We start from the raw sequence: 25927 nt of genomic DNA on the forward strand, positions 1-25927 counted from the left end.
CCAAACATACTCAGATATTTTATGATGTTGTTTAATTATGCTTACAAATTCTATACCCATTCAAAGGTTTTAACCCCAAGTGTGACAATGTATTTTCAATCCAAAATGCAATGTGTATGACAGACGTTTTAATCTTGATGTTTTCTTCCAAGCTAGTGATAGTGATGCATTTTCTTTTCATATACATTGTTTCACCACTATTTTAAATTTATAATGAATAACTACTGAAAGCAGTTAATATTTAATAAATCAAAGGTTAATATATAATAAATCATTGGCCAAAAAAACTTTACAGCTATACATTTCCATCTGCGATATCCAGCTCAAAATAAGCAAAACTCCTTTTGCATGAAATGGTTGATTTAATATATTCAGGAGTGTTCTAGTAAACTCCGGAGTTAAACAGTGATTCCTCTTTCAATAGGGGGCAGCGGTTACCCTTGATTCTGTGCACAGGTGGGTAAAATGAGCTGCATCAAAAACAAAAGTTTGACATGATTATTTGAGACACTATTCAAACTACAGCCTATTGTGTGTTTTCCATTTGCCCTGAGTGCATTTGAATGCAGGGAAACTCATTTTGCTTTTCTGAGTAAAGAGCAAACGACTGACGTCACCCTGCGGATTTCTGGCTGACATATGAAGCTACGGCCCCAGTCTGATACACAGCATAACATACTGTAGCATTTAGTGTATATTATTAAGCACAGTTTATCCTCATAAAATATGTATAACTGTAATAAGATACATCGGTACTTTGTACATTACTGTATTTTTAAACCCAAGCTTGACTTGACATTTATTTGACACTTTTATCTGAAGCTTCTTGCAGTCACCACCTCACTGTGACAGAGGGGTTCCTGCATGGGCGTAAATTATGATGGGGGTGGGGGGGTTGAGGTCTCCACCCATTTTATGATTATTTGGGGGTTTGGTTTTGGCCAGTTTTGATTGTTGGGGGGGTTACTACCCCTACATCCCGCTCCATAATTTACCACCGTGGGTCCCTATGCTTCTGTGATCCTAGGAGCCACGTCGTTGGGGGTCCCATGAAGAAGGACCATGCAACCCCACCCAGCCTGGCTGAGCCTGCAGCAAGTACATGGGTCCACCATCTTGTGTAGATGGGGTGGCAGTCTGAGCCAATCGCCATCTACCCTCAGCTATCAAATCTGGCTTTAGGCACATGGAATGTAATCTGTCGGCTGGGAAAGGAGCCTGAGCTGGTGCAGGAGGTAGAGAGATAGCGACTAGATATAGTTGAGCTCAACACACGGTTCGGGCTCTGGAACCAAACTGCTGAAGAGGGGCTGGACTCTATTCCACTCTGGAGTTGCCCAGGGTGGGAGGTGCCAGGCAGCGGTGGGGCTGCTTATAGCTTTCTGGTTTGGTGCCAGTATGTTGGAGTTCACCCCAGAGAACGAGAGGGCCGCTTTCCTTTGACTTCGAGTTGGGGGATGGGCTCTGACTGCTGTCTGTGTGTAAGTGCCAAACACCAGCTCAGAGTATGCAACCTTCTTAGGGACCATGAATGGGGTGCTTACATATCTAGGGTTCATTGTTCATGAGTGAGGGAGCAAGGGAACAGGAGATCAAGAGGCAGATCGATGCAGCATCAGCAGTTTTAGAGAGCTGATCCAGAAGGCAATGCTATCGATCTACTGGTCGATCTACATACCTACTCACATCTATGGTCACAAGCTTTAGTTAGTGACCAAAAGATTGAGATTGTGGATAAAAGTGGCCGAAATGAGTTTCCTTTGCAGGTTTCCTGGCTCCACCTTAGAGTGAGGAGGAGGAGCTTAGACATTCTGCAGGAGCTCCAAGTAGAGCTGCTCTTCCTCCACATGGAAAGGAGCCATGTCCAACTGGGAGGAGACCCCGGGGCAGACCCAGGACATGCTGGAGAGATTATATCTCTGGGCTGGCTTGGAAACGGCGTTCCCCGGAGGAGCTGGAGGAGGTTAATGGGAGGTCTGGGCATCCCTGCTTAAACTGCTGCCTCACGACCCAGAACTGGAGGAGTGGCAGATAATGGATGGATGGATGGAACTAACAACAAATGGATGGGTTACAATTTCTCTGTGCACTCCCTGGGATTTCAAGCCAAGACTTTTGTGTTGTTAGTACAATACTCTATTCCTTACATTTTTAAAACTATATAATAGATTGTAAAACATGATTGTTATGTTATCTTTCCAACTGAAAGGGATAAAATTTGCTTTTACGGTAAGTAGAATTACAGGTAAAGATGTCATGCACCTGGCAGATGTTTCAGTTTCAAACTGCTGGGCGTATTGCTGTTGTGTCACAAAGAACTGACTGTGATGTCAGCCTGCAGAAAGGAGAGATTGTGTCACCAGTTGTTGCCACGGTAGCCAGTTGTACATCCTCCAAAATCCAGGTGCAATAGAGCCATATAGACCACTGGTGACACAATCACAGGCTAAGTTAAAAATGTGTTGTACTTCAAGGCAGCTATCAACAGGAACCTTCAGACAGTTGGTCTCCACAGCAATTGCCTTGTTCATCTGTTTGTGGATCTGGAGGTCAGAACCTCTGCGCACAATTTGTGACAACAACTACACACGCTTGCCCAGTTCCCACATCAAAAACTTCCAGAGGTCCCATGGGATGTGATACTTGTGTCTCTTACACGTCACACATTGGCAGAACAGTGATGGCACAACATGCAGCCACCAGGAGGGATCGTGGGTATCTCTCAGTGTGGAAAGTTAGTGCTTCATTTAAAAAAAACTCCCCGGTAGCTGATTTGAGGGACATGGTGACACCAGGCTTCAGCCACATTGAGTCCAAGTTACATTACAGTCATTTTAGGCACTGGAGAAAAAAAGCCTTCATTAGACAACATAAAACAGATATTAATATAATAAACTTCCAGAACATACAGTGAACGTTCCCTGCCTGTTGTCCTGAAAGCTGCGCCCTTCACCAGCACTTTGTCATTTCTATATGAATACAGATGCTTTGTGTCTCCAGCCAGTAGTGTGATCAGTTGCATAGATTTTCCAGTTTGGTGGAATAAGCACTGTTGACAGATGCCAAAGTGACGTAGATGGAAAGCCCCCTGTCCACAGGTTTAGAGAATATGAGCCATCGTCATCAGTGTCACCTGCTGAAAGATGCTGCTTTTGTTTCCATGGCCAGAAGCAAGAGGTGTGCAGAAGGCAGAGCCAGCCTGCCATATAGGCAACACAGGCGATTGATTGGGGTGCTATTTGACGGGGGTGCAACACAGGCGATCAATTGGGGTGCTATTTGACGGGGGTGCAACACAGGCGAGCGATTGGGGTGCTATTTGACGGGGGTGCAACACAGGTGATCGATTGGGGTGCTATTTGACGGGGGGGTGCAACAGAGGCGATCGATTGGGGTGCTATTTGACGGGGGGTGCAACAGAGCAAGTGAATAGAATCAGAATACTTCTGCTTGCATTCTGTGACATTACAGTCATTTACACTAGTTTTAATGTTTCAGTACTTTTCTTATGAAACAGACACCAGCTAGCTAGTTAGGAACCAGATACCCTGTGCTACTGAGATGTTTTTAATGTAAATTAATTGACGGAATTACAGTTAATGCTGCTCTTTGGCTCAGGGGAATCTCGCCTAGGACTTCAGAACACCCAGGGTTAGCTCTGACATCAGGGACAGAGGAGGAATCTCACAGCGGACAGGGGGCGGGGGGCTTGGTAGAATGTGCCAGCTCCGGGAGGGCGTGTTCTCCGCAAATTGTTGTGGATTTTGCATTATAGTTTTATCACAAGGGGGACTAGGTAAATTTTGCCGGCTGAGGGGGGGGGGGCAATTTTGCATTGAACCCCCTGCCATAATGAATTCTAATTTCCAGAAGAAATCTGTTGTATGTTAAAGTATAAAAACAACGTAAGTAGCTGTGAGCCCGTGGCTGGTCTGTTCTGTCAGGATGCGTAACTTTCTCATGCATGTGGCGCGATTACTGCTTATGAACTATTGCTTACGAAGACTGGGTTTTAAAAAAACTTATTAATGCGATGTATGATTGATGGCGATTGGTGAACTAGGAAAGAACGCCTATTCTTAACCAGGGAATGATCTCCATCTCGGTTTCAAAGCAAACAATTAATCATAACCATAATTATATAATTACGTACATGTAGCAGTATAATCTTATGCAATTAAAAGCTTTATTTCAAAAGCATGTTGGTTTACTGAAAGACTAATCTTGCTCGGTATCTTGTTGAGTGTAATATACTTGTTAGGTTTTAGTAACTATAATATGATGTTATTATATCATATGAGGTATTACTCTGCAGGGCCGCCTCGAGCTGTGGCGTCATGGGCGCGCCATGGTAACGGTCACGTGGCTTCGCAGCCGTTTCCAAGATGGCCGCCGACCTGCCTGGCGAGTTCGATGTTGTGGTACTTGGGACGGGTAAGAAAACTGCCACTGCGTCGCTCGGAGCCGGTGGCGGCTTGTTTCGACCGTATAACGTGCTTTATTTCGACAAGGCAAAGTCAAAGTGGAGGGTGAATTTAGGAACTGGGTCCGTTTTGTGCGCCCCCAGCCGCTTGGCTGTAGAAGCTATGCTAGTGACTGTGCAGTTGTTTATAGAGAGCCTGGCTGTTCGCTGGGCTGTGATTTACCCCGTTTTGCCCTCATTGTCAGTCTTTGTTTGCTGTTTGGTCCAATTTAACTGCACACGGCTTGTTTACAGTCGCTGCTCTTTCAGCACGATGCTCTTGTCAGCAATCCCGTTAAATGACAAGCTAGCCTTCTAGGCGCTGTGCTGTCGTGGTTCCTTATGTACGTATGCAGGCTGTTACCCGCACGTCTTTGTAAAAAAGAGATTTGTCGGCTTTTGAAAGGTCTCCTGTCGGTTGCTGACACACGTCACACGCCGCACCCCTCCGACATGAGGTGAACCAGCTTGTGTCCCAGACTTCCGCAACCAGCATCGCACCATAATCTCGGCGATCAGGCTGGATACTCAGACTCGGCCCATTCCTTGGAGCACTGGCATTACAGTGATCACCACGTTATTTGTCGCCTGTGTATTACATCCTAACCCATTCAGTATTTCAATAGATTAATTAGATATATGTCGGTCCAAATGGCAGTTTATTTTTCCCCAAGTAAAAATGCTTATTATTTGTAACTGAAGTGGGAGGTATTTTACAGTTACCTTTGCCTATCCTTGTTTTATGGACACTACTTTTACTTCAGTTCTAGCTTTAATTATATTCTGTGATCAATAACAGTGCTATCAGTCAGTCAGTCTCTCCCTGTCAGCCCCATCTTAGAAGGGTTCTCAGTGTGTCAGCCTGGCTGAGCAGTAGTCCGTTACCATCGGGGTTAATAACGTTTGTAAGGCGATCATCCCGGGCTCCCGGTGTTGGGGCTGTTTTTCCGCCGCACACGTGAGACGTTTCTGCTCCGTGTTTATTCCACCAAATACCGGATTCAGTCAGCTCCAGGACTTTCTTCTGCTGGCTGAGTCTTGCAAAATTGAAGGACCGTATCACGCATGAGATATTCAATATTTTAAATGTGCACACAATTGTTTTAACTTTTTGTTTTGCAAATCTGGCGACAGGTGTGCGAAAATTTGAGACTGAGCATTTATAAACGAGCTTGTTTTTCTGGAGAGACAGTTTACAGCTGCCATTTGCGCACAAATAAAATATTTTAAGTGCCCAAATATTTTTGGTTTCTATGCGGTTCACATCTGGCCGGCGTTAATGACTCACACATCAATTTCTGTTACCGTGGTCCGAAAGGCTCACTTAAGCAGCGCTCTTTGAAGTCTGCATTCCCCCGACGTGCGCCGCTGTAACGCCGCCTTTCTCTCTCTTTTTTGCTGTAGGGCAAAGTCGTTAGTCTCAAAGTCAAAAATAAACCATAACGTTAATCCTGCAAGGTTCCCTCTATGGCTTGCCTTAAAGGTGGTTGTTTAACAAGGTCTGCAGTTTGATTCCACTGCTCTTCATTTAGAAAATGTGTGGACCTTCCCTATCCCCACTGTAGCTTAATTAAAATAATGTTCACGTTTATGGAAATGGAAATGAAATGTAGCAGGTTGCTTTTGCCAGGTTTTTTTTTTCCTCATCTCCCCTTTTTCAAATTTTGCCGTGGCAGAGAGCCTCTGGTTCAAGGTGACTATGCACTGGCCTGATTCTCAGTAGAGAAAGCAGGCCAGCGTAGACGGGACTTCTCCCTAGTGCTGCGCTTTGCTCTCTGGAAGGGGGACAGAATGTGTTATTGCCTTTGCTATAAGGGACGTTTTCCCGTACGTGATTGATAGTGCGCAAACGAGCGCCTCTGTCCTGCTTCTGGCCCCGCTCGCGCCCGGCGCTATTATCGGCCAATCCCCTGGTTGCGCGTGACACGCCGGTGCCGGCCGCCCGCACCCCCGCGCGCGCTCGCTCGCCCTCCCGCCCGCTCGCTATATTTCCGTCCGGACCGCTCTCTATGTCAGGCTTTGTCAAACAAGGCGGCGCGCCTGCTCCCCAGCTTTTCCCGCTCGCCGGCTATCGGCGCGAACAGCAAACGCAGACAGCGAACAGTTGTTTATGAATATTGTGGGCCCTAATGGTATCTCCCCTCCATCTGTCGGGCCGTGACCTGCGTTAGGGAGGCGGGGGCAGGACGGTCGCGCCCTGTCAAACCCCATCCGGACGCCCCTTGGAAGCTCACCGGGGGGTAGGTGGTGAGGGTGTCTGGCAGGGGACCTCGGATCCATGTGACTAATTTTAATGGCATCTGTAGGTGGTCAGGCGGAGAGATATTTGAAAGTTATTTAAAGGGCTCCGCTAACGATTTGGGTGACGGCTGAAATGCTACTAAGCACCGCTAATGTCCTTCCTTTATTACGTGCGGCGTTGCCCTTTGTCGGGCTGTGGAGCCCCGTAACCGCCGCCTTAAAACTGCGACGGTTTGCTCATTATTTTTAATAGCGAAAATCCAGTACAGGTCACTGATACAAACAGCATCGTCCTTCAGAACTGCTAAATCAGAATGGTCTTTGTAATATTTGCCGTTTCAGAGTTGTGGAATTTACCAGAACCTGGAGAGAAACACGGATTGCGGCCCTGGCCCGCTTTGTGTGGGTGTTGTATCGAACCACCGTAGGTGGCGCTATAATGGAAAAGAATGAACAGTTTTTCTGTACATGCTGTGCAAATTGGTTTAAAATTGTTTCTCATGGACTTCCTTATTTCCTAACGTCTCTGTCATGACTGAAGTCAGTTAAGTACCTGTAATATTGCACTTTCTAATTCAGAAATACTCATAGATAACTTGCAGTCATTGAGTTTGGTGTATAAATTTCTTATGCCTTTATTATATTACAGCCATAATAAATATAGCTAAAATGCTTCTAAAATATTTTGATCATTTATTATCATAATGATTACAAGCGTTTAAGGGATAGTGGCAAGGATGTTAATTTCCCTAATTGATGTTATTTTATTTTGCACTGATCAGTGTATGAAGCCAGCATCTCTGTGACATGTACTGCTGTCACGCCCAAGTGTAAAAAGCCAGCCTGCCCGTCATATGGTTCTGGCTTCGCTGTCATTATCTCGCTGAGTGTTATTGGCACTCATAGCTAGAGTCAGTCCTGTGAGTATTTTGGGAAAGTGGCCCTCTGTCAAACGTCATGTCTGCTGTAGATGTGAACAGGGTCAGGGTTAACTGTGGTTCGCTCGTAATAGTGCTTTAGCTGACCCAAGGCCAGGTGGCCAAAGTTCTTGGGTAAAGTGGGATTATTCTTGGCCATATATGTTGTTTATTTTCATGGAGAAGAGTGTTGACTTTAACACAGTCTACACTTTTTTACAGTTTTTCTGGGATTCACTACACTCGTATACAGCTGTACGCATCACCAGCTGCAATACTGGTGAAAGGATCTTGCTCAAGTGTACAACAGCTCTCCCTTCCTTGCTGTTGGTCTTCAGGTCCCATGTTCTCTGCTGAAATTGAAAAATCCCAATTCAGATATTTCAGATGGAAATCGGTCTCTGGTTTATCCAGAAGGGATTATCTTTCGAAGGTCATGATGATCTAGAGCATCGTCCAGTGATGAGGGATCTCCTGACAGTCTGTCTCTAAGGAGCGACTGAGTCACTGTGTCACCTGAGCAAAGCGTATCTGTGGTATGGAAGGAAACCAGGTGAACACAACGAGGACAAAGGCGTAACTGGGGCCAGAGCAGAGCCTGGAAGCCCTGAAGATGCAGAGACGGGACTTCCTGAGCCGCGCTGCGGAGCGACGTGCTTAAAACCACGGCCTTCTGATCCACCCTGTGCTGATCCACCCTGTGCTGATCCACCCTGTGCTGATCCACCCTGTGCTGCTGCCACATGGGGCCATGGTATCTGACGGGGTCTGTAGGTTTTTTGTTGACTTTCATGTGCACCAGTCACGGAAAAAAGACAGCTGTAGTTCACACACACAAGATGGATCCAGAGACGCCATTTCATGCAAATTGGGAGAAACAGGAACGTGGCAGGAAGCCAACAAAGGACCCTGGGAATCGAACCTGCTGCCTTAGAAGTGTGAGGCCACTGTCCCTCCAACTGGTTGGGTGGTTTGACTTCAGTCCTTGTAGGCTGACCAGTGAGCAATGGCGGTTGCTTGGGATTCACCCAGTAAAAGGGCCTTTTGTTGAAATGTGGCAGTGTCAGGCCACACCAGGACAAACGTCACTGTGGAAATGTTCAGCCCCACCACCTCTGAAATCGTTTCCCATTTAGCGTAAAGCCAGTCGGCCCCCCAAAATGCTAGCGCCCATTGGATTTCTTAAGCTGTCTATAGCCGCTCATATTTGGAGAGCATGAGGGGGCTGGGGGGTAGTGCCCCCCCCCGCAGCAGAATCGCAGGTGAGCGGTAAGCGGTCTTTGCAAGTGGAGATCACGGTGCCACACATAGCCTTCGTTAACATTCGCCCTTGGTTTCTTTCTTTTGTGGGCCTTGGGGCGGCAGCGGCGGGGGGGGGGAGTTAACGTTGCTGCTCCTCCTGCTGCTGTGCGGGTACAGGGAAGTCAAGGTCCCCCGTCATCGTAAATGGATCAGCCCCCGGGCTGGGAACGGCTGCTGCTGTCAGGGACACAGGCGGATGGTACCGTAATATAGGGGGACATGGGTGAGGAGCCGGGTTATGCGGCTATGCGCTCGGCGCTGTGTGTTTTATTAAGACTTCTTTTAATGCTGCTTTACAGGGGCCCAGCACGCTAAATCTGCCCGCCATCCTGTATTTATGGAAGCCCCTTTGATTTACGGCTGCCTTTTAATTACCAGCAGAGACATGTCCCTCTAGCAGCAGCAGTGCCGTTCCATGCTAATCTGACAGCGAGGAATGGGGGGGGAGGTCTATCGCGAGGTCGCTGCCGGCCGCAGGGTCCCTGCCCGTCATCTGCGAGTCACGGTCGTTCGTGCGGATCCGCCCCATCTCGCATCCGGCCATCTCTTCCCGTGAATATCACCGCATGGCATGTCGGGATGGCAAAGGCTCCCAGTCCGGCATGCACACGTCGACGTGTAGTGTTTCAGGGCGACTGGGTCGGTGGGCAGGCGGGGGGGACCTTGAGCAGCTGGAATGTCTCCCGTCTGTCCTGGGGAGCGGGGGTCAGAGCTTGAGGTGCGGCCAGCTGCCTCCCTGACGGCCGGCCGAGGTGCACGGAGCCCCCTGGGGTTACACACACCGCCACACACACTTATCGCACCCGTCAATCTGCCACTGTTATGGCACGGTGTTTAGAGGAGTCACGGAGAGGCCGGCCCAGTGGGATGGCGCCGCTCGCTCGCCTTGAACACCACGGCCCAGCCCCACTCTTGGTGTTACCGTTCCGACGGCGTGAGATGCTGTACACCCGCTGAGGGGAAATGGTGCCCATTATCGGCGAATTATGGCCATGAGCCCCCCAGCCCTTGCCGAGAATGTGGCTCCCCGGGTGAGGGGAAGGGGGCGCTGTTGGCGTAGTCCCAGGACAGCCGTGATTGAGATGGCCAATTAGCCCGCCTGGGTGCTGCTCGCTGGCGCGCTGGCTTTAATGGCATGGCCGTAAAATGCAGGACATCTAACAGGGACGTCTTTGCTATTGTGTTAATGCAACTATCCATCTCCTGGGCTGCCGGATTAAATGGATTCCATTAGTAGTTATTGGATCACGAGTGTCAACGGCCTCCTGCCCCTCGTGCCGGATCTCCCGACATCTGAGGTCTGGCAGAGGAGCTGAAGTGGGTCCTCGGGGGTCCGGTTCGGGGCCCGTCCCGTTGACCTGGGTGTCAGATATCGGTGTGCGTCTACCTGAATGTGGAGAGATCGTTCTGCGTTTGGCAAACAGGTTTTAAACAGGAAATGGTTCGCAGTATGTGGTGGGTGCAGGTTGGTTAAAGAAGGGATGTTGCCCTGCCAGGTTTTATCTTTTAATAAGGTAGTAATAATAATAATAAATCGATGTATGAATAATGAAGCAGCTGCTGTGGATAGCTCAGGACTCGCTAGAGCTCCACTGGGCATGCTCGGTGGTCAGCGCTCGTTACTGCGACAGCCGCGCAGGAAGGAAGGCTCACGTCCCCGCGCAGGCATGACCGAAGCGCCTTCCCCGCCGGAGGCCTGTGTGCGCCCACCCCCGCGGCCCCCCCCTCGGTATATGCTGTCCGAGCGCTATCGGCCTGGCTATAAATAACGTGCGAAATGACTTTGAAGGTAGAGAGATAGAATCCATTTTGGAATGTTCCCTGAAATGAAGAGTGATTTATGATTTCATACAATTCCTGCTGAAAGCATTTTGGTCTTTGCACGCTCATCAAAGTCCTGCCTGGCCAATCTATTATTTATCGTGGAGCATGTCTGTGCTGCTCCGCACCTTTATGGCAGCTAATGTTTGTCTTTAGCAAACATGATGTGGAAAAATCAATAGCAGATACGATAAATGGCATTAAAAAAGTGGTGCAGGGCGTATTTACCTTTTTAAAAACATCTTCTGGGTCGTCTGCGCAGAGAAATACAGGCCAGAGTCGTTTCCACCAGGGACTTAATTGAGACAGAGCCGAGTTACAGCCAGTCAATTATTAATAAAAGTTTTTTTTTTCTTCAGCGCTGCCCCAGGTGGAAGGTTGAGATGGTGTCTCCCAGCGGGGTTTGTCAGAACCGACCCATCAGCCGGGTTGGACTGTGGGCCGCGGGCTTCCCTGTCCCGGACGTCTCTATCTGTAGAGCAAGGACACTTACCCAGGCTAAAGAGCCCCCTTCTCTATTATAAAATTGTGACATGCATGTATATTTTTCTATGGGCAGTGTGCTGGTTCATTCCGAAGAACCAACACGGTCTGAATCTGCGACCATTTATCCAGACCCGTGTGCGGCCAGTGAAGCCAAATGTTCGACGGCCACGGTACCAGGTTATAGTTAGCTGGTTTTTGTTGATGCAGAAAGGGCCGGGTGGTTGATATGTGGAGCAGACTGGTTCCCTGAATGGATTAACCAACACTGCCAAGTGTCGTCTGTTAAAGATGCTGGTGTCTGTCACATTCTGAATCCCTTAATGAACACAGCAAGTTTAAAAATAACCTTAATATGAGTTTCTTGAGTGTAAAGTATCTGTAGGTTATGGTGTTGATCCAAAATATATTGAGATGAAACTCATTTTTTTATCGTGTTAATGTATTGGTGCCCAGCTAGTTATAGGGAAACCTGCTAACTATTAATGCTGGTTAAGCTAAATTCAGGTGGTCACTGCGTGTGACTTGCCCCATTACCTGTGGTGCAGTAGGGGGCGCCATTTGCAGTGTCTACCTGGCCGGGCGTCCTCTCTCCAGGAGGATGAAGACGTGACAGGCGGATGAGAATAAATCACTTTTCCATTGAGTTTCTGAGATGGAAACGCGCAAGGCCAGATGAGGGGGAAGAGGGATGGAGACACACTCCTGCCTCCATATTACCGCTGCTCTCAATGACATCCCAGCCGCAGCCTTTCCATCTTCCCCCCCCCCCTCCCCCCCCACCCCGGTTTGTGGTGTCTTCTCCTTCACGGAATCCCGGCGGGTCCTCGGGGCTGAGCAGGCATGCGGGGGGGGGGCGGCTCTGACGTCCCTCCCGCATCCATGAAGCGCCTTTAAGTTCAGCCAGAGACGCGGGGAGACGGAAGCAGCTCTCCATCTGCCTCGTATCAGCCGGAGGAGCAGCTATCGACCCCCCCCTCCCCCCCCGCGGCCCGCTGCGGCGCATTCCGCTGCCAGCTTCGATCGGCCTCCGCAGAGGCCTAAGTGTTTCTTTCCGGACATTTCACTCGCAATTTAAGGAAAGCGCCAGTCTGCCTCCCAAAGACATCGCTGGTGTCTGATTGTGCGGCCGCGGTGAGCGAAGCGCCGCTTGCTGGCGCGCTGCTGCCGGACCCCTTCTCTCATTCAATTACTTGTCTGTATTCAGGCGAGCGGCATCGCCGCAGTCCGGCCGCTCCGGCCGCCTCACAATGCTTCCTGTCTCTGCCCATCACAGGCCTGACCGAGTCCGTCATCGCAGCTGCCTGCTCTCGCGTGGGACAGCGGGTCCTGCACGTTGACAGGTACAGGGGGGCCGTCGTGGGCCGCAAAGCAGCGGAGCGCATCCGGCGCGGGACGTCGGGTCCCAGGGGGCGGGGGGGGGGGTTTGTCCTGCTGCAGGGATCTTGGTCTCCTTACCTCGTTGCTTGCTCCTGTTTGTGATGTGTAACCGACACACACACCTGCGCATGTTACATATGTAATGTTTGCTCTACAGCACACACCTACACGTATGTTATGTATCTATCATACTGTCTGTAGCACACGCATACATGCGTGTCCTGTATGTAATATGCTGTATAGTGAGCACACACCAACACTCATGGTATGTATGTAATATGTACTCTGTATAGGACACAGCTACACATGCATTGTGTATGTAATATGAATGTTGTATAGTAAGTGTATCCCTCCATGTGTGTTACGTATATGATATTAATAGAGCTCTTCCTACAGGAGAAGCTACTATGCTGGAAATTGGGCCAGTTTCACGTTTAATGGGCTGCTGTCCTGGATGGAGGAGTGCAAGGTGCGGTCCGTTGCCGGTGTTTCGCTGCCTCAAAATGGAGTAACTTACAGCTGATCAGAATGTAATTGCCTGCCTCTGATTGCTAACGTTATTTATTAGGCATCCTGTAATGGATGCAGTGTTAGCTAGACGCAGGCCAGTTTGCACCTCCCCGTGCTAAAAGCTCTTCTGTCTTACAGCAGGGGGGGCAGAGCTCCGCAGAGGAGGCGACAGACTGGGGGGACAAGCTGGAGGAGGGCGAGGAGGCCCTGGTGCTGAGCGTGATGGACACGTCCATCACCAACTTGGAAGTGTTCTGCTACGCCAGGTGCTGGACTGCAGAGGGCAGCACTGTCTTCAGGCTCCGAGAGCCTGGTGCGATTGTTATGATGAGCAGGGACACCCTGCAAAGGATGCCAGCCATCCTTTTTAAAGAGTGTTGTGGAGTATTATAGAGTATTAAAGAGTATATTTCATGGTCCTGCTGCGGATTCTACCTTTGGGTTTTTCAGAAGCCAGTGTGTGTTGCACGCAGTCGTGTCCCTATTTCTCACAATTTTTTGGACTGCTACTCATGAGCTAAGCCTGGTCACAGTCTCTGGATGGATGGATGAATGAATGAAGGCCTCTGTCATTGCACAAGGTACAATGAAACTGGAAAGCTGCCCTTGTCGGTACAAGAAAGAAAAGTCAGTAATTAAAGAAAAAAATAAGATGAATAAAATAAAATATACAGAATAAACCGAAAGAATATAAAACTGAATATAAAAGGAGTGTAAGAAATAAAATGTAAACAAGGAAGAAAAAAAAATAGAAAAACCCATGACAAAAAGTAGGTGTTTGAACAAAATAAGTGTGATGTTATGGATTATTTCTCTCCTTGTGATCCAGTTTCGCAGTTAGTGTAAAAATATTGCACATGTCAGCAGTGTCATTAAGACAATACGGCACATGCTAATAGGCAGTGATGGGCAGAGCGAATCCGGAGACGTGGGCGGCTGCGGCAGCCACGCTGATCTGCTGCTGTTAGCACTAAGCAGGGCAGGAAGCGACCGAGGGCTGCGGTTCCTCGGGGCTGGGTGTGGGCCTCCCGCTCTCATCGCGTGTGGGTGACACGTCTGCCTTCAAAGCCCTGCTATTCTGATCTTGAATGATGTTGCCATTGGTGTGAAACACGTCAAACCCCTTCCCAAGGCACCTGGGCGGGCCCTGCGATGCGGCCCGGGAGGTCCCGCCCGTCCCGCCCTTTCCCCCACATCCCCCTTGCTGCTGCAGGTGATGCCTCACCTGCCACAGAAGACGTCGCCGTGATTGATGCTCTCACTCCACTGCAACAAAAAAATTAAGTAGGAAATTTTGCTGTAAGCAGCTCCATATTGCAAATCATAAATTATGTTGGGAGCTGTAATTAAAAAACAAGATAACCCCCCACCCCAACACCCAGTAAAAGAGACGGGCCACGTCAGGGAGGAGGTGGTGGTTCGTTTCCGAAGTCTGGCACTTGTCTTTGGCTGTGGGTAGGTTTAGCATTTAGCGAATGCTGACTGACTAGTTGACCATGTTGATTATCTCTTGCCAGCAGTCTGTCTCCTTGGCTAGTCTTGTCTTGAGCTCGCTGATGTGGATTCTCTTACTGTAGGATAAGGTTTCTTTGGCACCTAAATTTGGGCCCAAAGAGAAGCCATCATTCCTCTAGTCCATGGGGGAGTGACCTCCAGAGTCCCCCCTCCCTCGTAGCTACTATATGAGGCTTGGATTCTTCTAATTTTTTCCTCATTCTTCTCGCGGTTTTTTTTTTAATCTCATTTTTTTCCCCCTTGTACAAATTTTAATACTCTAACTGCTCAAATGTCTTTCTATAATTACTTAGGGGCAACTCTGTTGGGTGGTATATAAAAATAAATGGAATTAAATTTAACTTTGCAATGGCGATGTTTAGCTGCTTTGAGGAATGAGTCTCTGTCCTGTCGCTGGCAGCGAGGAGCCCGAGGAGGAGGAGAAGGAGGCGGATGCATCGAGACATACCCCGGCACCAGTACAGGCTGAAGGTGAACAAGATGCCCAGTCCGACAGCCCCACGTGCCCCCAGGAGGTGCCTGAGGGAGACGCTCCACAAGAAGGTCAAGGCCAGATCGACGGGCTCCTACAGGACGGTGCAGAAGAGGCACCTGGCAAGGACGAGGAGGCTGCGAGCCCAGAGACCAGCCAGGCCAGAGAGGTTCAAGGAGAAGAGCCATCTGCAAACCCGAGTCCCACGGAGGTGAAGAAGATCAGCTACGCAAAAATCGTGAAAGAGGGTCGGAGGTTCAACATTGACTTGGTGTCTAAGGTAAGTTGAGGAGCTCAGCTCATCTGCAGAGAGGGAAGAGCGTAATTACACACTGGGGGTCTACTGTAGCTACATCCTACAGGCTTAAACCCTGCTGCTGCAAACGAGAGAAGTAGACCAACTTCCATCTGAGTGTTGGCCTGATCGGCTCCTTCTGGGCTTCCACCCCCCCAGCTCTTGTACTCCCGCGGCTTGTTGGTGGACCTTCTCATCAAGTCCAACGTCAGCAGATATGCCGAGTTCAAGAACGTCAGCCGCATCCTGACCTACCGCGATGGCAAATTGGAGCAGGTAGGCCAGATGGCCTCACTGTGGTCCAGGCTCTCTTCCACCTCCACAACTGAAGGTCCTTCCTGTTTTCACCTCTCAGCCAGCAGAACTGACTTTCATCCGTCCATCCATCCACCCACCCATCCACCCACCCATCCATCCATCCTCTATCTGCTTATCCTGGTTAAAGTCATGAGGCAGTTCTTGAGTTTAATGATATCACTGTAGACACTCCTTGCCAGAAGATGATGGTGTTTTTTCCACTAGGTTTCTGACAGCATTATACATAAAAACAGACGGACAGTGGGTTGATCTTGCAGACTAAAACTCATACGTGATGATACTCATTCCCGGTGTCCATTGTGATCCATTAGGGTCCAAGTATTGACCCGCTGTTTCTGCACCGTTAATTACTCCGGTAGTAGTTTTGTCTTGCAGTAGTACCCTGATATCACACAGACATTGACCGAAGCAGTACAGCTGATCATGCTTTTGATGGGAGTTTGCAAAGTTTGTAGGAAGTGGGATTTGAGAAACTGTCAAGCACAAATCAGTATATTTAACATTTCTTCTCCTACTTGCTGTCTCTAGCCCTTATTTGTTGATTCAGAAGCGCTTGTTGCACTCGTCATTGGTCCGATAGCTTTTCTCAAAATCACAGATCATTTTCATCAGAGCCTGCTCTCGCAAAGCGGCCTCCACCCTGACCTCCGCCTGCTGGGCCTCAGCTTTCTCCTGCACCTTCCCTCCAGGTTCCTTGCTCCCGGGCTGATGTCTTTGGCAGTAAGCAGCTGACGATGGTGGAGAAGAGGATGCTCATGAAGTTCCTCACCTTCTGCCTGGACTATGAGGAGCACCCCGAGGAGTACTTGGGTACGGCACTCCCCCAGCCCTACGCAGGAAGGTGGTCACGCTGGGGTTTCGGGGGCTGTCCCATCATTCACACCGATGTAGACCAATAGCATCACTTGTGATTTTGGTTACCCCCCCCCCCCAGATTTCACGGAGAGATCTTTCTGGGACTTCCTGCAGACGAAGAAGCTGACGGACAACATCCAGCACTTTCTGCTACACTCCATCGCCATGGTGCCGCCGGAGACGCGCACAGGCGAGGGGCTGCGCTCCACCCAGTACTTCCTGCGCTCCCTCGGCCGCTACAGCAACACGCCTTTCCTCTTCCCCATCTACGGCCTTGGAGAAATCCCGCAGTGCTTCTGCAGGTGCCAGACCTCCCAGACCTCCCAGACCTCCTCCCCGCTTGGCTTTTATCTGTCACCATCTTCTTCTTGTTTTCACCCCCATTTTCTTTTCTTTTGTCGCTTCTTTCCAAACACACGTCACTGTGGGCAGGGGCGGATTAACGCACAGGCTAGATATGGCTTAAGCCTAGGGGCCCCACGTGTGCCAGCCTGCAAGGGGGCCCCCATTGGCGCGGAGGGGGGTGGGGTTGGGGGGCCCACAGACTACTGTAGCCTAGGGGCCTCTGTACACCTTAATCCGCCCCTGACTGTGGGTGTGACCTTCTAAACTCTTATAGTCTTACCAAGTAGAGATTGTGGTACTGGGTTTCACTCGCCGTCCGGGTGCGACGTCAGCAGTCTGCCTCCTGTGTCCACGGGCTGTGTAAAGCTGTTGTAAACTTGGTGTACGCTCGATGTAAACTTTGTGTATACCCAGAGTAACCCCCTGTAAGTGTTTGTAGTTTAACACTTGATATGCCTGCACCCTGTAAGTAAACACAAGGAGCTCTGATCACACTTTGAGCCCCAGTGTCTCGAATTCCACTGGAGAAACATCCTGGTCCCACAAGGTCAGGGTTGCTGGGCATTCCAGTGTAATCCGAGGTTTCCGGTTTCTGTCAGCCAGCCCGGATACTGGTCTAGAGCGGTAGGGCGGTTTGGGGAGAGACTGAAAGCTTAACGGACACCCAGCCTGCACGGGCGGTGTTTACGAGGCCTTGTGATCGTCCGTGCCATTGACGGCCATCCTTCTGTCCGTCAGAAGGTTTACCTTCTTTAAGTAAGATCTGAGGATCTCCAATGCCCTGTACTGGGTACAGCCTGAGGCACGGGGCCGACCCTGCCCGCAGGTACCCGGAGAGGCCTTTTAGCCTGAGGCACGGGGCCGACCCTGCCCGCAGGTACCCGGAGAGGCCTTTTAGCCTGAGGCACGGTGCCAACCCAGCCCGCAGGTACCCGGAGAGGCCTTTTAGCCTGAGGCACGGTGCCGACCCAGCCCGCAGGTACCCGGAGAGGCCTTTTAGCCTGAGGCACGGGGCCGACCCTGCCCGCAGGTACCCGGAGAGGCCTTTTAGCCTGAGGCACGGGGCCGACCCTGCCCGCAGGTACCCGGAGAGGCCTTTTAGCCTGAGGCACGGGGCCGACCCTGCCCGCAGGTACCCGGAGAGGCCTTTTAGCCTGAGGCACGGGGCCGACCCTGCCCGCAGGTACCCGGAGAGGCCTTTTAGCCTGAGGCACGGGGCCGACCCAGCCCGCAGGTACCCGGAGAGGCCTTTTAGCCTGAGGCACGGTGCCAACCCAGCCCGCAGGTACCCGGAGAGGCCTTTTAGCCTGAGGCACGGGGCCGACCCTGCCCGCAGGTACCCGGAGAGGCCTTTTAGCCTGAGGCACGGGGCCGACCCTGCCCGCAGGTACCCGGAGAGGCCTTTTAGCCTGAGGCACGGGGCCGACCCTGCCCGCAGGTACCCGGAGAGGCCTTTTAGCCTGAGGCACGGGGCCGACCCAGCCCGCAGGTACCCGGAGAGGCCTTTTAGCCTGAGGCACGGGGCCGACCCAGCCCGCAGGTACCCGGAGAGGCCTTTTAGCCTGAGGCACGGGGCCGACCCTGCCCGCAGGTACCCGGAGAGGCCTTTTAGCCTGAGGCACGGGGCCGACCCTGCCCGCAGGTACCCGGAGAGGCCTTTTAGCCTGAGGCACGGGGCCGACCCTGCCCGCAGGTACCCGGAGAGGCCTTCTCCTCCTGGCTGGTTTGTCTGCCGCTCTCCTGGGAAGCGGAGGGCATCCATCAATCTGAAGCCTGCTCGCTGGTGATGGATGGATAGATGGCAGTGCGGAGCGGATAATCCCCACGCCAGGTTGTTCACAGATCAGCGAGCAGTCCCTCTAATAAAGCCGCCCAGTGCCTCTCTGTCCTTGCCCATATTATTCCTCAAGTTTTGACAGGAAAAGACTTTTTAATTTGTACATAACCTTTGGTTCAGTGGCTCCCTCCTCCTCGCCTCCATCCACCAAAGCAGGTGGGGGCGCCTGGGGGGGGGTTACGGGGGTGGAGTGGGGGGGGGGGTTACGGGGGTGGAGTGGGGGGGGGGGGGGTATTTAGCCATGACACGGTGGTGATTTGCATGCTGGGTTATGATGTTCCAATCAGACTACAGTCAGAGTGAAGCGCATAGAGGGAGGAGGAATTGCAGTCATTAGTACAGATTATTTATTCTTATTTATTTCTTCCCCGCGCTGTATGCAGTCACAGATCATATTTCCCCTGCAGGGGTCATAAACACCTGATATATTTGGATCAAACTGGATTTAATTTTCTCCGAACGACTGGCGATGCACGGCGGAGTTTTGTTTTCGTTTAATTACGGGCCAGCTATTAGTCCCCGCTCCTGCGCCCGGCTCGCCAGATTAGAGCCGTATGAATCCAGTAATGAACTTGACAGGTAGTGCCTGTTTATGTGCTGTAATTTTGTTTATTTAGCATTTCCTGGACGTGCCGGGATTTATGCCCTACGCCCACAAATGCTTGTAAACCACTTGGCTGTAGAATCCCTCTCAGGACCCCTAAATCTCTCCCCGGTGATCGGGTTCGGAATTGCGGGCGGCTCTGTGTGGCCGGGAGGACCCGTGGTTTTGTTAACCCGCTGCAGCGCAGGCGGCGTGTGCATAGAGCCGGGGCACAGCCCCAGGCCCTGCCCGGCTTTGCCCGGAGCTCAGTGAGCTCACTGGGGACTCGGCGGAGATCGTTCACATTAATGGGCTTAATTGTGCAGCGTAATCGACTGTGAGCTGGGAAATGCTGGGAAATACATCTGTTATTATGGGCTGGAGAGGATCAATTATAAAACTCACAAGTAAAGGCAGCAGCTGTGTTTAAAATCAGGCAGCATCAGCGGCTTTCGCTGAGGCCGGTGAGGGGAGGGTGGCCCCGGGGAGATGAGGGCGGCCCCGGGTGGAGGAGGGCGGCCCCGGGGAGAGGAGGGCGGCCCCGGGGAGAGGAGGGCGGCCCCGGGCGGAGGAGGGCGGCCCCAGGAAGAGGAGGGCGGCCCCGGGCGAAGGAGGGCGGCCCCGGGGAGAGGAGGGCGGCCCCGGGGAGAGGAGGGCGGCCCCGGGCGGAGGAGGGCGGCCCCGGGGAGATGAGGATGGCCCCGGGTGGAGGAGAGCGGCACCGGGCGGAGGAGGGCGGCCCCGGGGAGAGGAGGGCGGCCCCGGGGGGAGGAGGGCGGCCCCGGGGGGAGGAGGGCGGCCCCGGGGGGAGGAGGGCGGCCCCGGGCGGAGGAGGGCGGCCCCGGGCGGAGGAGGGCGTAGGTGGGACCGAGAAAACTGCTAATCTGGGCCACTGCTAATCTGACACAGGACCTGGATCTGCGGAGCCGTCTGCAGCCTGTGACCCACTCCCAAGGGAGAAGATGTCCTTTAAATGAGGAGCCCGGATGGATTCAGGGACCCAGTGCCTGGAAAATTCTCCACTCAGTAGCGCCCAGCTGGTGCCACAGGAGCCTGAAGCCTGTATTCTACTCCCGTTACATTGCCTTTTTAATTACAGAAATGACTGGTTGGAGGCAATTGTTTTGCGTGGGGGTTAATACTGGGCAGGAGGCAGATTTATTTTGGATGTGACCTTCTCCACATTAGCCGCGCCTGTAATCAGCAGAATTAATAGAATAATCAAATTAAACACAAACTCATAAATCATCGGCGCGCGAGCTGACACGGGCACAGCTATTAATGCCTTCTATTGTTTTGCCACCGTATTAAAAAACTCACATCCCAGATAGGCGGCTTGATAGGAACTGAAATGGCATTTAGAGGCTGTAAAGAGCGGGGGCCGCACGGGGCCCCGTTTTCGCGACTGTTAATTTAGCGGTGATGCGGGGCACTGCCACGGCAGCGGGGGCGGGCTCCTTTGAGTCGCCGCGCGCATCATCGCGGGGGACAGCGGCCAGTTAATTAGAGTAATATCGGCTTAAGCGTCCGTCAGTCGGGGTTAATGGCATCAAAGGCGCTCAGCGGCGCTGAACGGAGCCTTTGTTCGGGACATGAGATGTGTCCCATGATCGCCTGCGATTCCATCCCCAGCACTTTATTAAGATGTCATGTCTCATGATTAATATAAAGAGACTCAGGCAGGTACAGAGCGGCTTGGGGGGGTCAGCCCCTGTCTCCAGGTTCAGATCTCTCCCTGACCCCCCCCATCTCTCTGTTGGCGGTGTGCTGGCATGTGGAATCCCTGGTTCTGTGCCCCCCTCCTTCGCGAAGGCAGGGGATCAGTGGCCAGCTGGGAAGCTCTGTGTCCCTTTGACCGCGCCGTCAGACGCGGGTTCTTCCCCAAATTTACGTTTTACATTTTATTTATTTCGCAAGGCGACATGCGTCTTTGAGAGAGCAGGGCCATGTAGGGATTAAGGGTCTAACGGTGACATCACTCTTCCAGCCGTGGGATTTGAACCTATAACCCTCTGATCACAGACAGTGTCCTAACCTGTTGACAGTCGGCTTTGACACTGATGTCCTTTCCAGTTTAGGGAGAGTGGCACGTCTGCTCCCAGTCCCTCCCAGTAACCCTGTACCCTCTCTGTCCCCCCCAGGATGTGTGCTGTCTTCGGGGGAACCTACTGTCTTCGCCACTCGGTTCGTTGCCTGGTTCTGGACAAGGAGTCTGGCCGGTGAGTAGGCGCCTCGGGTCTCCCCGGGTCCCGGTCCTGGTCCCGGTACTGGTCCCGGTCTTTGTCCCGGTCCTTGTCCCGGTCCTGGTCCCGGTCCCGGGCCCGGTCCTGTAAAGCCCTAGGCCCTTTGTCCCTGCCCTCCGACAGGGGCTCAGCCTTGATTAGAAGTAATTTGTGTACGGGTCCTCCAAAGGAGAAAAGTGGGCCCCGAATATAGATACGAAATTAATTTCCTGGGAGATGGGATGGCAGCGCCTGATCAGCCAGGCTCGGAAGACGGATCGCGGGGCCGCTGCTGGCTCGCCGTGACTGATGCACGTTTTCCTTGTGGCCTTACCTCCACTAATTGATTTTCATCTGAAGACAAAAAAGCCCTCTGTTACCGCTTTTTAAAAAATAGAGTTCATCTAAAGTCTCCGCTGATTAATCTGTGCTGATAATGTGCGTCAGTGCTAACAGAAAGACCTTTAATGAGTTTCAGAGGTGGATTGTTGTCATAAACTAGGTTAGATTAGTTTTTAATTTTTTTTCCTTTCGTCTTTGAAGTGGGCGGCCGGGGGCCCGGATTCCTGCTGCGGCCCAGGCGGGGGGTGGGGTTCGCGGTGCGGAGCGACGGCACCGAGGTCCCGCAGAAGCTTACGGGGGCCACGCCGTCGAGTTTGCCCTCACCTCCCGTGTTTTCCGCCTGAGATCTCGCTGATGCGTTTGCCGTTCCTAGTTTCTCCTGCGAGAGGTTTTCGGTGTCGGGTCGCGTAGCCGGACCCCCACACTGGGCTGGGTGGCATCCATGAGCCGCAGAGGAGGTGGGCATGGAGGGGGGCAGGTGACGCCCCGGGCATGGAGGGGGGCAGGTGACGCCCCGGGCATGGAGGGGTATCGCCTATGACTGCTTAGCTGCTCTGTGTTGCAGCTTTAGAACAGTGACATCAGGAAAGCCGGCATATTTACATGAAGTCAGATCAGATGAAGTTTATGCAGCAAGTGTCTGGACTGTCAGCGGGGTCAAAGTTCACGGGTGTGACCGCCAGCACCACGCAATGCAGGGAAGGGGGGGGGCTTTACCAAAGGTGAAGGAGCCCTGTGAGGTGCCTGCTGGGTCCCAGCTCTGATTTTAATCCCCCTGCCGCTGTAAATTATCTGCACACGTCTCCTCTTATTATGTACATAAAGTGAAAAGGGCACGGGGAAATGGGCGGGGGGGGGGGGCGCCGTGTTCCGCGGCGCGGGGGGCCGGCGGGGCGTCACGCCGCGTGGGGTGTTTTATAACCCCCAGGGGGCGCCGACCGACGTCTCCTTGAGGACGCAGCAGAATCCAGCCAGCTGAAACGGGCCGTCACCAAGCGCGAGGTTTGGCCGTGATCGACAGGAAGGGGCGGGGGGGTGACTCACGGTTAAGGGTTATGAATAGCTTTTATGAACAGGGTTTATGAATAGCGGTATTACCCATAAAGCCTTCTGCCCTTGGTGTCGAGACGACCATGTCCATTTGCATTAGGCCTGCGTGGCACCTTCTGGCTGACAGAGAGGCCCAGCCTCGTGTAAATATGGCTGTCGGAGTCCTCGTGTCTCACTGGAGAGCCTGATATGTCGAGTGTGTGCATGAGAGGCTAGTCGCCCCATAGAGGGATGGTTACATGGGGGGGCAATTAGCGGAAGACTTAAGCAAACGCTGCCACAATCTCCCTCCCAACTCCCCATTAAAACTGTCCGAATCTGAACGATGCTGTGACTCTCGGCACGGACCGGACCACTGAGCACGTTTCTCGGGCCCGTGACTTGGTGAATGGGTCCATTAGTGATTTTTTATTTTGCATTTGTTTAGCGGATGAACAGTGAAATCATTCTGCCAACTCTGGGATTTGAACCAGCAACCTCCCAATCCAGGGCATCCTGATGCATTAAACCACACTAACCCTCTATTCAGTTAGTAGGCTTATAAAAATGTTTTAATATCTGAGATAAAACGGTATTTGCTGTGATGAAAAGTAACGTCCGACTGCACCTGGAAGACATGGATGTATATAAACTTTATCTACCCCAGGGGTGACTGTGTGTGCAGCCTGCCTACCTGCTTAACAGCAGGATAAGTGAGCAAAGTCCTTTATTGGCTTCTGAGCTCTCCTTCCTCCTTTTATTTGAAACCACAATTGGCTCTCTGGCGGCATTTCCAGAGCGGGGGCCTGGCTGTCGTTCAGGGCCCGCCGCGAGCCAGCAAAAGCCGACGGCCCCCGGTGGAGCGTTAACCACGCCGGATCCTCCCGCGAGCCGTGCCGGCGCCGCTGCTGGGAACGCTGCTCCACCTGTGTCTCTTCCTATAAACACTTGGGGGGTGGGGGGGGAGCGGGTTTAGAGAGCCCCACCCCCCCCCAACGCGCCGCCCCACCCTGCAGCGATTGATTAGAAGCGTCACTTTTCCCGGCCCAGAGCCTGTAGTAAATAAATCTTCATTTACATAAAGAGTCAATCGCATAGTCAGTCTTGCGGGGTGAGTCTCTTCTGAGGGGAGGCGGGGGGGGGGGGGGGCGGGCTGGTCAGGATGCTTCCCCCCCTTTATTGTGTTGTGAAAGTCCATTTCAGGGGTGTCACCCGCAGGCCATTAGTTTGTATAATGAGCTCTATAAAGCACATTTATAACTCTTGACATAACAAGCAGACAAGCCACCCCACTCGTCTGAGCAGGCACTCTGCGGGAAGGTCACGCTCCCCCCCCCCCCACCGGGGACTTTGCCCAACTCCAAGAGCAGTACATTAGGGGGCGCGGGGGGTGGTTATTCCTTATTTATTTATTTTAAAACCGGCAGCAGTGTGAGGGTCAGGTCCCGTTATCGGTGTAGGTATTGTTCTCGTGGGGGGGGCTGTTTGACTATCCACCCCCGGGGTTCTGAGCATCCCCAGATCACGTGACACAGCAGGTGGGCGGTCTGTAGGAGGGCCATCCTCGGGGTGTGGAGTCGAGCCACTACCTAGTGAATTGTGTAGTTTGATGGCCTTTAATGGAGAGCTTCCCATTCAGGGATCATGCTTTAGATTTGGTTGATTCTAAATCTGTTGCATCGATCCATACGGTTTATGAATTCCCTCCCCAGGGGTAGGGGCCCGTAATGACCTGGGGTCAGACCTGCATGTAATTTTTCTGTAAATACCAGTTCTTTTTTCCCTCCCCAGGGGTAGGGGCCCGTAATGACCTGGGGTCAGACCTGCGTGTAATTTTCCTGTGAATAGCAGTGAATAGCAGTTCTTTTTTCCCTCCCCCAGGTGTAAAGCTGTCATAGATACATGCGGACAGCGAATCAGCTGCAGCCATTTTGTGCTGGAGAAAGGGTACGTTCCAGAGGAGCGCAGGAAGGGTGCGGCTTGCAGGTGAGTGTGAACCCCCCCCCCCCACTGGGGCAGCTCTGACGGACCCCCTGTCCTGTAACCTGTGAGACTCTGCACTGCTTGGCCACTTAAAAATGAAGTGGACTTTACCCATTTACGTAGCTCCAGTTTAATACGAAGCTCACTCAGAGGTTGTATCTATAACGTTGTGTTTTGCGGGCATGGTTTGGGCACCCGTGCATATCCTAAAGGCTTTAGACCGGTGCTTCCCAGTCCGCTCCTCGGGGAGCCACAGAGTCCATATTTTTGCTCGACTGTCTGGCAGGGATCTATCTCGGAGTGAGGAAAAACATGGACCGGCTGTGGGTCCCCGAGGACCGGACCAGGAAGCACTGCTTCAGACACTCACAGGTGCAGCTGCGGATTTAACCCCAGGCTTTGATCTTGCACTAGACAGATCGCAGCACCTTTTTATCCATTAATAGTGATATCTCATAAGATACGGTGCCCACCTCCCTGGTTTTTTGGGGGCTGCAGTGTGTTGGGGCGGCTCCCTGTCTTCCTGAGTGCCCCGCTGTGCTCTCTCCACAGACAGATCTCCCGAGGAGTCCTCATCACGGACCGATCGCTGCTGCCGAGCGAGACCGAGCAGCAGGTAGGCGTATGCAGTACTCACCCTCCAGCCAATCAGACTGCGGCGTTACGGCCCTTGCGGTCTTCTATATCCGTATGGGTTCCTGGGCCAGTTCCAAGCCCGCTGGAAGCTGGGCCAGCATGTCAGAACCGATTTGGCAGAGTGAGCCTTGGCGGTGGCAGAGAGGACCACTCATGCGAAAACCGCGTAATGCTGTTTGTGCGGCCGCCTTGGAGTTTGATAAATAAGCGTCAGAGTCGGGAAATGTGAGGTGACAGGCAGCTGTCCGAAAGGCGTACGGTCCTGGTCAGGACAAAGGCGGGAGCAGGAGAAATCAAATCACGCTTTTATGGCGTGGGACGGACACGTTTGCATGAGATGAATCGCTCGATCGGGGCCCCAGGGGTGGGCCCTGCATAG

General features: G+C 52.1%; 1 protein-coding gene across 5 annotated transcripts in view; it reads left to right on the plus strand.

Moving 5' to 3' along the window:
- Nucleotides 1–4315: 4315 nt before the first annotated feature.
- chm (CHM Rab escort protein) overlaps nt 4316–25927 on the plus strand; it is a 29359-nt gene continuing 7747 nt past the window's right edge. For 2 of the 5 annotated variants that reach the window (XM_023841721.2, XM_023841726.2), the window contains exons 1-11: nt 4316–4434; nt 12503–12569; nt 13003–13075; nt 13255–13382; nt 15032–15383; nt 15558–15674; nt 16406–16526; nt 16651–16873; nt 21478–21555; nt 24811–24915; nt 25465–25528. In XM_023841721.2, the coding sequence (XP_023697489.2) occupies nt 4386–4434; nt 12503–12569; nt 13003–13075; nt 13255–13382; nt 15032–15383; nt 15558–15674; nt 16406–16526; nt 16651–16873; nt 21478–21555; nt 24811–24915; nt 25465–25528 (1377 nt within the window). In that variant the 5' untranslated portion in view covers nt 4316–4385. Of the gene's footprint in view, nt 4435–6466; nt 6703–12502; nt 12570–13002; nt 13137–13254; nt 13383–15031; nt 15384–15557; nt 15675–16405; nt 16527–16650; nt 16874–21477; nt 21556–24810; nt 24916–25464; nt 25529–25927 lie in introns of those variants that run through there. The other 3 variants (XM_023841723.2, XM_023841725.2, XM_023841724.2) reach the window with 3 other exon arrangements.

This window comes from Paramormyrops kingsleyae, chromosome 24, assembly GCF_048594095.1.
Source record: "Paramormyrops kingsleyae isolate MSU_618 chromosome 24, PKINGS_0.4, whole genome shotgun sequence".
NCBI classification, from domain to species: Eukaryota; Metazoa; Chordata; class Actinopteri; order Osteoglossiformes; family Mormyridae; genus Paramormyrops; species Paramormyrops kingsleyae.